This window comes from Homalodisca vitripennis, chromosome X, assembly GCF_021130785.1.
Source record: "Homalodisca vitripennis isolate AUS2020 chromosome X, UT_GWSS_2.1, whole genome shotgun sequence".
In the NCBI taxonomy this organism is placed as follows: domain Eukaryota; kingdom Metazoa; phylum Arthropoda; class Insecta; order Hemiptera; family Cicadellidae; genus Homalodisca; species Homalodisca vitripennis.
This window is the reverse complement of record NC_060215.1, coordinates 91,838,351-91,854,481: the sequence shown is the minus strand read 5'-3', so window position 1 is coordinate 91,854,481 and position 16,131 is coordinate 91,838,351. Positions and strand designations below refer to the sequence as shown.

The 16,131-nt window shown below is 32.4% G+C and overlaps 1 protein-coding gene across 2 annotated transcripts in view; it reads left to right on the top strand.

The window, feature by feature from the left end:
• Positions 1-16,131, top strand: part of LOC124369398 (vitellogenin-2-like) — an 89,679-nt gene that overhangs the window by 4,951 nt on the left and 68,597 nt on the right. For both annotated transcript variants that reach the window (XM_046827400.1, XM_046827401.1), the window contains exons 2-6: positions 786-818; positions 2,612-2,757; positions 5,654-5,791; positions 8,735-8,899; positions 11,370-11,585. In XM_046827400.1, the coding sequence (XP_046683356.1) occupies positions 786-818; positions 2,612-2,757; positions 5,654-5,791; positions 8,735-8,899; positions 11,370-11,585 (698 nt within the window). The remainder of the gene's footprint in view (positions 1-785; positions 819-2,611; positions 2,758-5,653; positions 5,792-8,734; positions 8,900-11,369; positions 11,586-16,131) is intronic.

Here is a 16,131-nt window from a genome sequence, read left to right as displayed (position 1 = left end):
TCATTTTTTGGGCCCCAAAATTTACAATCAATTGCCAAATTTCGTTAAAATAAACAATAAAAACTGCAAACAGTTTTTGGCTAAAGTTACAAAATGGTTACTGGCTAAAGATGACGTAAGTTATTTATTTACGATTTTATCGTAAGCTGCAAATAAAAACAGGTAGACTAGGTATAGATATAGAATAGATAGAAACAGGCATCATTAGATTGAGTTATTTTCCACACTTTAATTTGTCTATGTAAAATAGAATATCTTTTTTCACTTAGAAGTGGTTGATGAAACAATTCTGTGGTGTAATACTTTAATTTAATTTTACGTTTATTATTTTTTTAAGTATATATTATTTTTGTATAAAGACTTATTTTGTTCAAGCATAGATTGCGAGTGCTGTGGTGTCGACCAGGTACACGAGAAGATAGTTATGTAGACTGACTGTCAGTGTAAAACACATAGTTAAGTTATCTTTGCACTAGCCATCGCTACTTGTTCAGCTGGCTAGTATTTCCACCATTTTCATTTATTGTAAAATTGTACAAAGTTTGGAATAAAATATTTCTTATTCTTATTCTATTATATCATCCACCATTGAATGTGAAGAGTCATTACTCAGGGATTGTACGGCTGGTTAACACTACGTTTACTTTTAAGACTATTTATTGTACAAATAGTATTTAACACAAATAATTTATCTACTACTTATTATTAATCAATTTTACTACACAATACCAAGCATGTAAAAACGTATGTATCACGTAAGTGTTAATCTTGCTTCTCTGTTTCAGTGGTCTTTGTTGGGTGCCTGTCTGTTGAATACGGTAAGTGAACAAATTTCTGCGGCAATTTATATAAATGAATAGGTAGCATTCTATTACATATGCCGAAATATTTTGGTTAATGTTGTTTCACAGTAAAGTCATCAGGTGTATGTTGAGGTATGGATACTCAATAATTGAATTACATGACGGTATTTAACTAATCTCAAAATGTGTTTATAGCTATATGGTTTCATAAACATACATGAATGTTATGTGGATTATAACAAACGAGTTGCCAAAGTTTCTCATTGGTATCAATATTGTAGTTTATTTTGTAACTATACTATATTATATATATATTTTATACACTCTTAACATAACTACATATTCACATAAAATGGTCTTTGGGAAACTCGCCATAAAATGAAATGAAATAACCTTACGGTTAATGGAGGCAAAGTTAAAACCATAAAGTCCCCTATTTCATTTAACATAAATGCAATAATTTTTTCAAACTATACTAATGAAACGTATAGGATTATTTGAAAAGAATATAATAATTTAGGTAACACAATATCAAAAGGATAAATAGATTATTGAAAATGCGACTTAAAAATAATATTACAACATACTGATTTATAATACATTTATAGATTAGTAAAGCGTCTATTCAAATCATTTACACATTTATCCTTAAAGCAAACCAATGAACCAGACCGCATCACACCCTCTCATGCAACATATCCGCGACCCCTGCTCTGAAACTAGAACGCTTGCCAAGAATTCTGGTTTTATCCGGAAGGATAGAAAAGATGCTCTCCTACGAGTAGATAGTTCAGTGATGTTAAAGTGAAAATACATCTTTCGCATTTATTAGTGTCCATTACTTTAAGAACAAGAATATGATAGAACAGAACAGACAAGAATAGGTGTTCAAAAACTGGAGGCTCATGATCACCATCCCGCCTTAAACTGAAAATTAATATGATTCAATGGTTTTGAGCTCTTTGTAGGCTGTCCCAACTCAACATTCATAGCATTATACACAATTCACAATAATTAAAATGCGGCGTAATCAGAGTATTTGCCACCTTAAATTTTACATTAAAGGTTAAAAATAGAGCAACACGTTTAAGGTTATAAATACTATATTACTCGTACATGTTCCAACGACCTGATCAGTCCATACCGAGTGTTTTGACATTGTTCAAGGTTCTTTACATTATCGCAATACTCAAGTTCTTTATTGTTGAGTTTAAGTCTTAGTACAGTAATCAAGTCAATTTTACTAAGGATTCTGAAGTTGCCGATAAGTATAGCGTGAGGTTTACTTTCATCGAGTTTGAGTCCATGTCTGAAGGGCCATTTTGCGATTTCATCAACGTCGCTAGTCATTACAGTTACAGCAGAGTTTAAATAAAGTGTAGTGTAGTTTGTAGTTTAGTGGAAAGTGTATGTAAGCAAGTCAACAACATATAAGTGAAGTTTATAATTAATTACTTATTGCATTTGTCACATCTTTTATATACGAGAATAATAATAAACCAGGCACAAAACCATGTGGAACTCCTTTACAAACAGCTCTCCATGTCGAGTATTTATTTACGTTAGTCCCGTTAATTATTTCACTAAATCTAAAATTACCTATGTATATAAGAAAGTAATTTTAATCTAATCACATTGTTCTGACTAAAATATATAATATTTTTTATTAACAATCCTTTAATCACCCATAATTTCCATCCTCAGAAGAAAGCTCTTTGTGGGTAACGTATTTTACCAATGTGGAAAACGTTAAAATGTAAGTTTGTCATTGCAGGTTTTTGTAATTTTTCATTTATTTTACTGTGCAGGATGGCCACCACAGAAGGAGTTCGTGTTCTCCGTGGAGGGTCAGGACTTGACAGGGCTGCCAGGGCTCAAGCCTCAGTATTCTGGATTCCGCTACGGGGGAGAGATACGAGTTCAGAGTCACTCTCCCACGTTTCTTCTTTTAAAGGTAAAGTAATTTAGTAAAGTTTCACCTTTCACCATCAGAACTACTCTATATCTTATCAGCGCTTAGGTTTTAGTAGAGAAAACAAGACTAAGGTATATGTCCATCGCCGATTCTCGGTTACCGACGCATGGACCACAAGTACACGTGCGTACAGTTCACTCGTAGCTGTTGGTCTGGTACCAATGATATTTGAGAAGGCTGTGTGCAATTTCACTTCTAGGAAATTCTGGCAACTTGAACACACCAGTTGTTGAATGTCGATTCTTGGAGCATAGGAAAGGTTTTAATTTAATACCACTGGTAAAGTACAACACATTTAATTGTTTTTCAAGTCCTTTCAAAATCAAATATTCTATCGTAAGACAACTTCACAATCAGTTGTTATTAGTACAAGTTCATGAGAGGACATCCAACAAACTACTCATCATTCCGGGTAACTGTTGTTCCTGTGACTGAACGCTAAGATCAGATTGATAATATATTTTTTCTTTAAAATAGGAGAGGCCTATTCTCTGTTAGACTTATTCTGCCCACCCTCATGAGCCCTGGCCTGTGCGAGCATCTCTCTAACGGAATAATTGGAGAGTCGGTACTGTTTAAGATCGACAGTAATGATAGAAAGTGCTTTGGTCCCAAACAGGATTTGAATCTACATTATCTCTAGCTCAGATAGAGTATGACGCCTTAAACTTGAGGCCACTAGCTCACCTGTATTTTTAATTTCAATGGTTATTTGACAAGCTCTCCCACCACCTCTTTCTGAGAGTTTTCTGCTTTTGGACTTCCTCCTGACTCTACTTACTTTATCAAATTCTATACGGCACATTAAAGAATACGGCATGTGATATTCTGAAAATCATGTGGCTAATTTGGGATTGTTGAAAGTTACGAGCTGCTTGAATTTCACTTCTGAAATATTGTATCAGCTATTTCAGATCATCCACTGTGGCAAGTTTGTTACTTTTTTAATGTTCTACATGGTCACAATGTAACAACAGAAAATAAAAGTGCCAGGGTATAGCCTTCGTGTTACAGATAGGTTCGTTTGTCCCTGGTTTGGTGCGAGTATTTTGATTAACATATCTAGTGTTGGCATCGTAAACACTTAAATATTTGGATTTTGTTGACATTAACTTTGACGGGAGTAGTCGATGTGCGTCGATGGTCACTTTTCAGAGACAGTCAATCGAAAGGTCTATTTTCTACACAACCTTTTTGTTACTCTCCATACCTTTTGTATTTCCATTGAGAGTATTATAAGTATATTCTGTCTCAACAGTTTAGGCTATAAACCTGTGATCTGTATCTCAACAGTCCACACTTTAATCTAAATAGCCCATTACGTTTTATGGGAAGGGTAACGCCGACCACTATTTAAGATAGTAAGTTTAAATGTATGTATTAGACATACTTATTAAACGATTGATTTAAAAGGGGAGGGGGAATAAGTAGTCGAAGAGAGTAATTTATCTCCGTGTAATATTATTTTTCAGGTACGTCAAATACGTCCTTTTTCAGAAAATAGTTTAACGTTGATGGAGTTGGAAGTTTTATACTATTTAGTATATTATAACAGCAAAGCTTTTATTATTATTTTTATTCAAGCAAACTATGTTGTATTGTAACTAGCAATGTTGCCATGGTTGTAAAGAATGTCTATTACAAATAAAACACTCTCCTAAGTCATGTGCTTAACATAAGTTGTTGTTAAATGTATCATCCAGTTGTGACGTTAAAACTAAATTTGTTTGTTTAACCTGACTTCAAAAAATGTTATCTAAAACAATACTGATATGATCTTGTTAATTTGTTTCAAACTTGCACCGGTTTTCTCCCTGCAAAGAGACAATGGTTAAACGGACCTGATATCCAAAAAATGAGTCATAACGATCATCTAACTTCATATTTACTATGTATAAAAATAGTTAGCCTATATTTTTACTAAAACAAATTAATTCATATTTTAATTATTAGTATACATTGAGATAAAATTGGATTCTCATTCCTATTTTGAAGATCTCATTTCAGAGTTCTCGGGTTTACTACAAGCAGTGTGGGCATTTGATGTATAAACAACAGTTTTTCTCTTAAAACATACAAGCATTGATAGCGCGGTCTAAAAAGCTTCAGCAATCATAGTTGCTCAGAGTTGGATCATCAGTCCTGGCGCGCCTGCTTGTCCTTGGCCCATTGTAACGACAATAGCAACCACTGGCGCACTTTGATGTATCTTTTGGGTTGCCGTAAACCTACCCTAATTAAAATTCTGACCATCGGCGCAAATCGTATACATCCATTTTGAAAAGTTTTTATGAAACTTGAAAATCACTTTAAAACTCACACTCAGCTTTTCAACATTTTCTATTTAAGTGTTAGTTGCTTGAGCGTCAGGGCTTTTTTGAACACAGAAATCAGCTGATTGGAGGCAATTCACCGATGGAAGGAACTCATAGAGATATTATATGGATTTCTCACAAATCTGTAGTGCTCAAATTACAAGTTCATACATAACACAAAATCGCTAAACATTCCAAACTTTCAAGCCTCTACTGAGGAATACAAGAACGCATGTGTCCATACGAGTCAGCGGTAGTCAATTTTGATAACTCATTTGGCAAGGAGAAACTATTAAGCTTTTACTTTATTGTTTAAACAATTTTATTTCAGACAAAAATGTTACAACTTTTTAAATTTGCTTTACATTTTTAAATTATTTTATTAATATTTTAATTCAAATACGTAGAGAAGAAATTCTTGCTAGCTAAAAGTTACAACAAGGGGAAAATAACAACACAGATATAACAGAAAAAGACACAGCTTCGGTTTACCAAGATACATATTAACATTTTGAGCATAAACATATTTGTATGTACTTAATGTTCTCTACATATTTTAGTTCTTCAAATTTCACCACATCAGAATCCATGAGGAACTTCCTGAAGGCTGGTGGAATGGGCCAGATCCAAAGAACTATACCTCCATTAAGATACCGTTTATACGTTCAACGACTGTTGTGAAGCTCTCAAAATTTAAGGTAAGATCAATTAATTTGAGATGTATAATAATTTAACAATATGTCCATGATCTGACAATTTAGGTTGACTAATAAATAGGTTAAAGAATATTTATGAATAACACCCATCCTATACCTTCATTCTGTATCCGACTGCCTGACCTGTGTATCATGGAGTTACGTACATACATGTGTTAGTACAAGTGTAGACCTCAATCTGAAACTGGTCTTGATAGATAATAGCCCAACTGTGTCCTATGGAGAAGGTGGGCACAAAAACTTTTTATTTCTATATCTTTATTCTAGATCTGTCAGTTTAAATGATCTAAAGTAGTAAAACAGTAGCCCATGCTTGTCAAGGGTATGTCTAAAAATACGTATTACATATATTTTAAGCCTAAACTATCTATAATTTATAAAAATTATATTTTAGCCTCAAAACACTGTTTAGCACTAGTTTTCAGTAAACTTTACTATTTATTTTATACCAGTGTGAGTATATAAATCCTTAGATAGACACTAACAGGTGAAAAAGTATTGACGATCACAATCATTTTACTCTTGTTTGAAATTGTATTTGTCTTTCAATAAAAAACCACTTGTTGGTCTTTGGTAGTTCATACTTTTCACTTATAATTTAAAAAATGCTATTTAATAAATGGCCCCAGGTTGTTGGGTGGAATTAGTTAATGATTGGATTTATAGGCATATTATTTGATAAAGCCTCACATTACTGCTCTAATCACTGTTGATAAAATGGTACATTTTTCTTAATAGCTCAATAATAATGTCAAGTTTGTGCCTTGAATGTTGTATTAGTGTTTAGCATTTATATATGACAAATTTTTTAAGTGTAAAAATAATTTAAAAAATGTCTTTAATAATTAATGTTATAGCAATGATAGGTTGAATTTAGGTGTCTGAACTGTATAGGGTGTATGACATATCAGATTTTTTATAAGCATTAGGAACATAAACAATACAGGATGTGGGTGCCATAATGGATTTTTCTACGTGTTGATAAATCACCTAAATACAGGAAATTGACAATCAAGTATTGGATCTCTCACAGTTACTAACTGTTGAACTATTGTTTTTTAATGTAAATTTGTAATGTGAGTATAAGAGTTGTGGAATCGGTGTAATTTAGTGTTTATAAATACCATCTAACTTCCGAGGTGGTCAGACCGAGGTCCTCACTGGAAATAGGGCATACTTGTAATGAACGAGGCCGTTGCTCCAAATATGGCTTATATGACTTCAACAAATCTGATGTTCAAGATGGAATTATGAGTAAATAGGCTTTATAGTTCATTAGCTTGTGATTTATAGCATTGAATAACATGCCAATTTAAACAAATTTCAGTTTTATCGGAGGCACAAAAAGAATCATATATGTTCATATAATTACTGGTAATTTACAATCCTTAGTCATGTACGATTTTAGCACTTTGATTTTGATATAACATTACATAGAAGCCTATAAATTTGTTTAACTTATAATTGAGATTATACTAATAGTTACACTAGTGCTTTTATATGTTTCTAAAAGAAGCAAAATGACTTATTTTACTTTTACTTAACTCTGAATACATATTTCACTAATAATGGAAATCTTTGAACATCAAAGTTTTTCTATAAATCTTTACTGAGGAAATTGAAATAAATCAGTATCCAGTTTGCACACAATTCTTTCAAATATTTAACAAAATTTAGTTTGGACATTTCTATTACTTGAAATATGGTGGTTGACTTTAAAATTGATACAAGTTTATGCTTGGGTGTTTATTCATAATATTTCACAGGTTCTCTTGCATAACATGTTATTTAATTTTACAGTTACTTTATAAACTGGATTGTCCATACTGTAATTTTACTTGGTGAAATACTCTTTGGGATTTAAAATTTATAATAAAAGATCAGCGGGGAAGCATTTCTTACCTACTTCTTAAGGGGTGGACAGTGGGTCCACGGTCCCGGCCTGGGACCCACTGTCCGACTCACGGGTTTCTTTTGACGAGGGGTTGACAAGGGATTGTCGTACTCACACTGCAGCACTTGAATGGATGTTTCGAGATCTAAACTCTATATCTGCTAAATAGTTTTCAATACACTACATAAGACAGCTGCAAATAGAATGAAACAAAATTATATACATAAAATAAAGTCAGGTTAGTTACGCCATTTCTAACTTAAGAAAAAAGACATTTATATAATAGTATAAGAGCCTGTTAACTTTAGTCAATTGTTCTGTGTAAACATTGTTTTATAGTAGCACAATCATAAATTACCTTACATTTAGTCGTGAAACCATAGAGTAAGCTTGATAATAACAACACTTCTTATTTCAAACTTTTTTGCGACCAGGGTTGGACTAACTGTCCTACCCTGCAGAAAAGTGACGTCAGCCACCCTTGTCAAACTAGGCGTGGACCTACAGTCCTACAATCAAGATCAGCACTTCCCTAAATATTTGAGAATTTACTGTTATTTATAACATTTTCCAAACCAAAAGAAATAAATTTGAGCTGTTGCTTTACCATCAAACTATGTTATTCCACTCACCTTCATAAATGTACAGTAAATATATCCTTTCTTATTTGTATAGTAGCTATAATATGTATTTTAGTAGCTATAATAGTTAGTCACATTTTCATTTATTACTCTGTGGTTATATTATATTGATAGCTTCCAATCCCAGAAGCTTTCAAAAGACCATGAGTTAGTTTTTTCACTCAGATTTTCTGCACCAAAAACATTTTGTAACCTTCATATTCATAAGTATACAGCTAATGATATATGTTTAAACATTGTCATATATTTAGTTTTGTAGGAACAAAATGAATGGTATCTTGCTTGTTCTGTTTTATATACTAATGAAATAAAATAATCATTGATATTTACTAATATCACTGCAGGCATGTAGAACAGCTAAAACACTTAATATATGGATTTTTGTTACAGAGTCCAGAATTATTTACAGATGAATCCATGGAAGACTGGCAATTAAACTTTGTCAAAGGCATTGTCAGCAATATCCTGACTTTCCAAGGTCAAGGCAAATCATTTGAGCACAGCTCAAACAAGATGGAACTACCTGAATCTAAAGATGTATTTTCTGTCATGGAAGTAAGAGCTACCGTTTTATTTTGTTATATATTTGACCATAACGAAACTGAACTGTTTTATCTTATAAATTAGTAACAAATTGCCTGTACTCACTACTACGAGGCTGTTACGACAACCAAAAGTAACTGCTTTCTCAGTAAACATATGAGTCATAGTATAAATTGGATTTTTCATTTTAGATTATATTGTTTCTGAAAAGGAATTTCTTATTTCCTCCTTTTTGATATGTAATTTTCCTACTAGAGAGAGAATGGTAGCCTGTAGATTACACTGTGGTAAGAAAAAACTAATTGAGTTCAAGCTTGTTAAGAAAAGCTGATTATCATAATTGTTCCCAACAATTAATGTTCTATGACAAGCTCTAAGAGTTCCCAGAGCTTGTCAGAAAGCATTAATTAGATAGAAATCCCAAAATGATAAATTTGAATTACACATAGTTTTTAAATGTCTGTATTATTGCTACTTGTGAAAGTGCAGGTATTATATTATCATGGAGAGTAACCACATTTTGTGTTGGGCAAGTCCTCTGCTACAATTGAGAGTTGACCATTTCCAACAATTCTCACTATTACTTCATAGTGTTGGATAAATAATCGTACAAGGATGTTAGATCCGAAACCCAAGAATATTATAATCCAAAAGTTTACAGATTAATGAAGTGATCGCTCTCCTTGTAGTGCAAGAGAAATTATCAGGGATCATTTTCTTACTTAAAATTTTTTTTTTTAATTCACGCAAAAAATAATTACATTACAGTGTCTAATGTCTAAACTGTATACGTGCTGACAATCTTACAAATTTTCAAAAGGTTCATCAACCTTTCACAAGATGAAGAAAGTTAAACTCTGTGTGGTAATTTAGATATAAAAACTGAAGTTGGCTGTCTTATTTTTACCTTTCCATATTGTTAAAAATAGTATAAGAATATATTAAAATATATATTCTTCAATATTTCAATATTATAAAAGGTTTGTGCAGTACATTTATAAAGCCTTATTAATATCTAACTTGTACAACTTATTAATAATAAATGTATGTTTTCTACATGATCACTATAAAATAAAACCTTGAATTTTATAATCCTTTTTAATTACATTTTCAATAAAACTGCATTATTACCACTATATACTGCACTTTTAGGAAGACACTCATTTCTTCTTCGATATAAACTCTTAATTTTGTAAAATATTGAAAAACTTTGTTTTTTACTGTTCAATTAGCTAAAAAGTTCTGTTAGAATTAGTTAGTTCCAGGAAAATTATTGAAATGATTCTCAAGAAAATATCATTTTCAGATTGTTTAATTCAAATTCTTGATCATCATGTTATAGGAACAATTAAAATACAATCCTAAATAATAGAATGATGTGTAGAATAGACCAACAATTATTGTGTTTTACTTATAACCTGGATATTTTGAATACAAAAATCGTTAAAAAGATTCTATAGTTCAAATTTTCAAACTGTATAATTTTAATTGGTCTTATCTTATTATAATTTTATAATCATAGTCCATTTAGTAGCTAAATACATAACCCCAGATCTGAGAGCCAAGTTGCAATGTATAAGACCACAACTAGCTTTTTTTTTAATTTGTAGAAGAATTTCCTCTTTTAAAAAAATTAATCATCAGACACACCAGATTTTTTTTTAGTTGAAATAATAAAAATTTTGATAAATGGGAACGGTCAATAATTATAAATTTTTTAATACCTCATCGTTTTTTGAGTTGACACAGGTTACCTTATAACCAAACAGACACATAAATCATTGTTAGCAAACAAAATAAATACTAACTATTTGGTGGAAAATAGCGAATTTAAATCTATCTTGTTGCTGAGACTGAGGCTTATATAACTATCATTTGGATTTTTCACAGTTGATTATAAGCGTGTAAACAAAAATTAAATTATGACCTATAAGAACATGCTCTTTTAACCCTTTTCTCCTTCAATCCCTACCAAAAGTACATTCACTGATAGTTGATTTATCTGTTAGGGAACATGTCTATATAGATTTAACAAAAAACAAGGCTGTGTGTTTAAGTAATGCAAATTTGTTCTCAGCTCCCGAACTAATAAAATTAACTTTTTCTGGGAAAATTTTTCAGTTTGTGATGAGGCTGTTAAGTATTTGTTGGAGAGGGGTGAAAAGGATCTTGTGAGTAATGATACCTCTTCTCCAAATCTGTTACATCCACAAGAAAAGCACCTCTTTATACTTTGTCTTGTTTATTTATTCTCTGCATCATACAGATACATTTATAAAGTCAAACCCATTTGCTATCAAATAGGATAATGAAGTAATATGTACAATACATTTGCATAGTATATACCAAATAACAACACTCCTAAATTGAATAATTACGGGCTCCTGCTCTGTTTAAAAATGTTATGATAAATTATACAAACACTCAAATCTGTTTACTCATTTTATATCCATACTAAGAATTAGTTCATGATGTGTTACAGGAGTCTGTAGTGGGAAGGTGTGAAGTAATATACGAGATGGGACAACTGCCCAGGCAGCTGGCACCACACAACAGCAAGCTCTGTGAAGACCAGGACATCTGGGAGATCACTAAGACCCGCAATTATAAGAACTGTGAGGTCCTCAGTGAAGATCACAGTCACCTGCCCGTCCATGACTGCACTCCAGGAGGTAGCAACTGTGGACAGTTCTGGACAGTAAGCAGATTCCCATTTGAATAACGACCAACAAGTTTTCTGTGTGCACGGATTATGTTGAATGTCTTCTGATACTACACACTACTCATTAAGTACTCCGATAAACTACCACAATATACAGAGTAGGCTAAAAGTCCCACAACAATAAAATATTTTCTCAGGAATTAATTTAATTGAATAAAGTGTGAAATAAAAGGTGTGTGGTTTAAAAAAACCCATATATTTATTTATTCACTAGTCATTTTAGTTTACATTATGACAAGCTTCAGCTTAGATAAACATATGACTCGTCAATTTATGTTAGATAAAGTATGCTAATTCACATTAAAATGAATACGTATAGTCTATAATATAAAATCACACATCCGTGTATAGTAACAAAAAAAATCTAAATTATTTAGAATTAAAGAACTGTAAGATTCTTCCAAGTGTAAATGGACATGAAGTTTTTTATATCATCTGAGTGAAAAGTATGATGTTCCCTGCTCATAAAATGTTAGATGGTGGATTAGATAGAGTAGGTTGACAAGTCTTAGGCAGTAGTGGTGGTTATTATGTATAGTACTAAAATGTAACCTATAAAATGATAGCACTTCATAAATGGAGATACAATGCAGTGTTAAAATCTCATATTTGTGAAGACTTGTTTGCATGATTCATTGTAATGCAACTGAAACACAACTCTAAATCATTCTGATTCTCTTTGAGTTTTAAAAATTATGTGAGTTTACAGAGTTGTCCTAAAAAAATAACCCATATCTTAGAAGGGAGATTCAAGATTCAAGATTCAAGATCTTTATTTGTTGATAAACATGATTTACATTGCCATATAACATCTCGGTAAAAATGAATGGCTTAAAAAATATTTAAAAACTAAGAACTTCTTAATTTCAGTTTCCCTAAGCTATCTTTTCAATTTCTTAATTTTTAATAATTAATTAACAAATTAAATAGAGTAACAGAAACGAACAACAAGAATTAACAGAAAATCATTAACAAATTAACAGTGAATAACAACAACAAAAACAAAAAGCCTATAACTAGTGAATTAAATAATCGAGATAAAAATTGGTCAAAATTTAGTCAACAATTTAAAATAAACTACACCAAATCAACAGTAAATGAATTATTATCGCTAATTAAAATCTCATATCACTAGTATCACTTGCCAAATATTGTACTATAGAATAAAAAGCTTCTCTTTAAACCAGTCCTCAGTAATTTTTAAATTTCACCATGCCGACGACAAGCTATTCCTTGGTAGTTTAAGTTAAACAATTCTATTTCAATAAATATATGACTTTTTCTTTGTTTTCCCTAATCTAAACACTTAAAACATCTAACTTTTCCATTATATCGAGTCGGGTACGATGTACTATCTGGTCCTTAGCTTGATATTTACTTAAGTTTGCCTTAACTCTTAACAAACAAACATAATAAAATAGACAAGTCATGAGTTCATATATGTAATTCTTAAAACTGTGGTAGCAAGACTCTCTTTTCCTGGTATAGCCAATAGACTACTCTTAGTGCCTTTTTTGCCATAAAAACACTTTCTTGGCAGCACGTATCTATTACCCCATAACACCACTCCATACAGTAGATGAGGGATGAAAGAATGCAAAGTTAAAGCTGTCAACAGCATCTCTGAACTTACACAGCTTTGTAAATTTACGTAATTAATACAATTACTCTAGCTAATTATTTTACAAATATTTTTGAATATGAAATTCCCAGCTTAGCCTACTATCTAAATATAAACCTAACTGCTTGACAGGTTTAAAATTATTGCATACATAAAATCTAAGAGAAACAAATGATTTCAGGTTTTGTACAGTTATTTTCCTACAAGAGAGTGTGACTTTGAACCATTTCTTTTGCTCTTTCTAATGCTCTGCCTCTGAACCTAACATAAGAAGGTCTAGCTGTTTGTTCCTGCTCATAGTGTTTGCCATCATCTGCAAATAGACAACTGAATTGCAAGGCATGCTATGCTAAGTCAACTCACCGCTATAATGAACAAGAAACGTCCCAATACTGATCCTTGATGGTACACCAATTTTACATTACAGAAATCAGATTGGTCATTAGCCTGTACCACCGTCATGCCTTCTACCAGTAAGGTAATGATGAAAGAAAAGTCCTCAGATCCCCATCCTTAACACCATATGATTTAGTTATTTTTCACAACAGCAAGTCATGGTGATGCAGCAAATGCTTTTGATAGATCTATTAGTGTAGCAGAACATATGGTTTTACACTCAAAACTATTTAAGAACTTTACTGACTACAGATTCTACAGCCTTGATAGTATTACGGCCCCGTATAAACCAAACTGCTCATCCACAGATAATGACCATTCTGTGATATACTATCCCATACAGCTGCTCTTTATACAATGTTCAAAAATCTACTAAAAATAGGTACAAAGATATTGGGCGATAATTGCGGGGGGGGGGGGGGGGGGGGGGGGGGGGGGGGGGGGGGGGGGGGGGGGGGGGGGGGGGGGGGGGGGGGGGGGGGGGGGGGGGGGGGTATTTCAGTTTATCTCTTCTTATAAATAGGTATCACTTTAATTACTTTACATAACCATTTGGAAATACGTTTTGGCTGAAGCATCATGTTTGTACAGAATATAATAGTGGCTCCAATATAACATAAATAGATTTCTTTTACAACCTTGTTTGAAAAACCATATATGTCCTCACTTTGAGAGAATGAACTTGAAACTACTGTGATACAACATTTCAAATATCAAATTCTGTAAGTGAAGCACTTAAACTTTAAAATCTAAATAGATGACTAGACAGTAAATGGTTTAAAAAATTCTAAAGCTTTGCTACTATTAATGTTTTTGACTGATGGCAATAATTTGATTTATCTGGAAGCAGCATTAACAAAATATTCATTCAATTGGTTTGGAATCCACTTCTGGTTCTTTAGTCTTAATTTTATACTTTGACTTTCTGCTTTTTTTACATTCCAAGCACTTTTCACTTGTTATTTGCATTTTGAATGTAATTGACTATTTCTGCTATCTTGCCTGAGTAATTTTACCCTTGTATCTTTTTTTTCCAAAGCATAGTTATTCTTAAGCTGAAAATTTTAACCTCATTACTTACTCCAATGTATTAACCGCTCGCACAAAACTAGCAAAAAATTCATCGTCATTTCTTCAGTTCAGGTGTAAAACCAATTAACTTTCGGTTTTTTGTTTCTTAAAGAGTTAACTTTTATGTTTTCTTAACCTACAGCATTATTATAGATTCCTGACAATACACCAATAAATGAACTGAAAAGCACTCATCTACATCACTATACATTCTTAATGCAACCAAATCAAACGAGATTAGTTGATCATTCATAAGTTAAAATTGCTCCTGGTTTCAGATTTCTTACACTACAATATTTATCTCTTTACCCCTCCGTTTAATTTGTATTGTAATTGTTACAAAACGTCTGCATGGTCAGACAAACAATGTTCAAATTACTTTACAGTTAGTTTATTTTCTTTCAGAGTCATTATGTAATGAAACATTGTCCAGCATGCATTGTTTCTTGTACTCTCAGTATTTAAGCAATATAAGTTGTAAAGATCTAAGCTGTTTAGGAAGGATACAGTTTTAATAAGTGTTTCTTTTTTTATGTCAATATTAAAATTCACCTGATATTATAATCAATGCCTCATGTACTATCTTAATTACAAACTAAATCAATAGTTCTAATAAATAAATAAACATACATACATCTGAAGTAGGTGTAAACGTTAAATGGAGAATAACAATGCTATTTATGTCATTCAATAATAATTGCTGATACCTTCTAATGACCCTCAAGACAGAAACTACTTACATAATTACGTTGTACTATTATATCCCGCCCAGTTCTTGACAAATAATGCAACACCCACCCCTAGTAAGAGTAGTTTTTATCTACAGTAAATATCTGCTAAAACATACCCAGATGAAAATACATTGAACTGTTCATCTTGATTCAACCAGTGCTCATTGATAGCATATAATAATTTCCAATATTAATTTAATACTAATGCTAATTCTAAAGAAAACCAACTTATTTCTAATGGACTGTATATTTAGATGGAATAAACTCAGGAGTTTAGTCAGTGTTGGTTGTGGTGGGTCCGAAGGCTGAAGTCCCCTGTAGGTGGTTGATTCGTTTCCACGCCGTGGTCGGTCTGAGGTCCCTGACGTGTGCTCGGTTGACAGCTGCATTATCCCCGCTTCCCACATATTCTCTCCGCCAACCATCTCTTACCATTTCTATTGAGATGCATACCGTTTGATGTGTGCATCTGCCTCTCACGCTTTGGCTAGCCTCCAACCACAGTCCACATTCGTATAAGCCACTCACGCGAGGTCTTTTTGAGTTCCAAGTTATGTCTTCCTGTTCCTATGGATGACACACTGAAAAGCCTATGAAAACTTAAATCTTGTGAACAGGTAGAAGAAAACGTAAAAAGCAAAAAAAAGAAAACACAAGTGATGGGAGGAAAAAGGCAGGGGAACACATGAAATCCGGACACCAG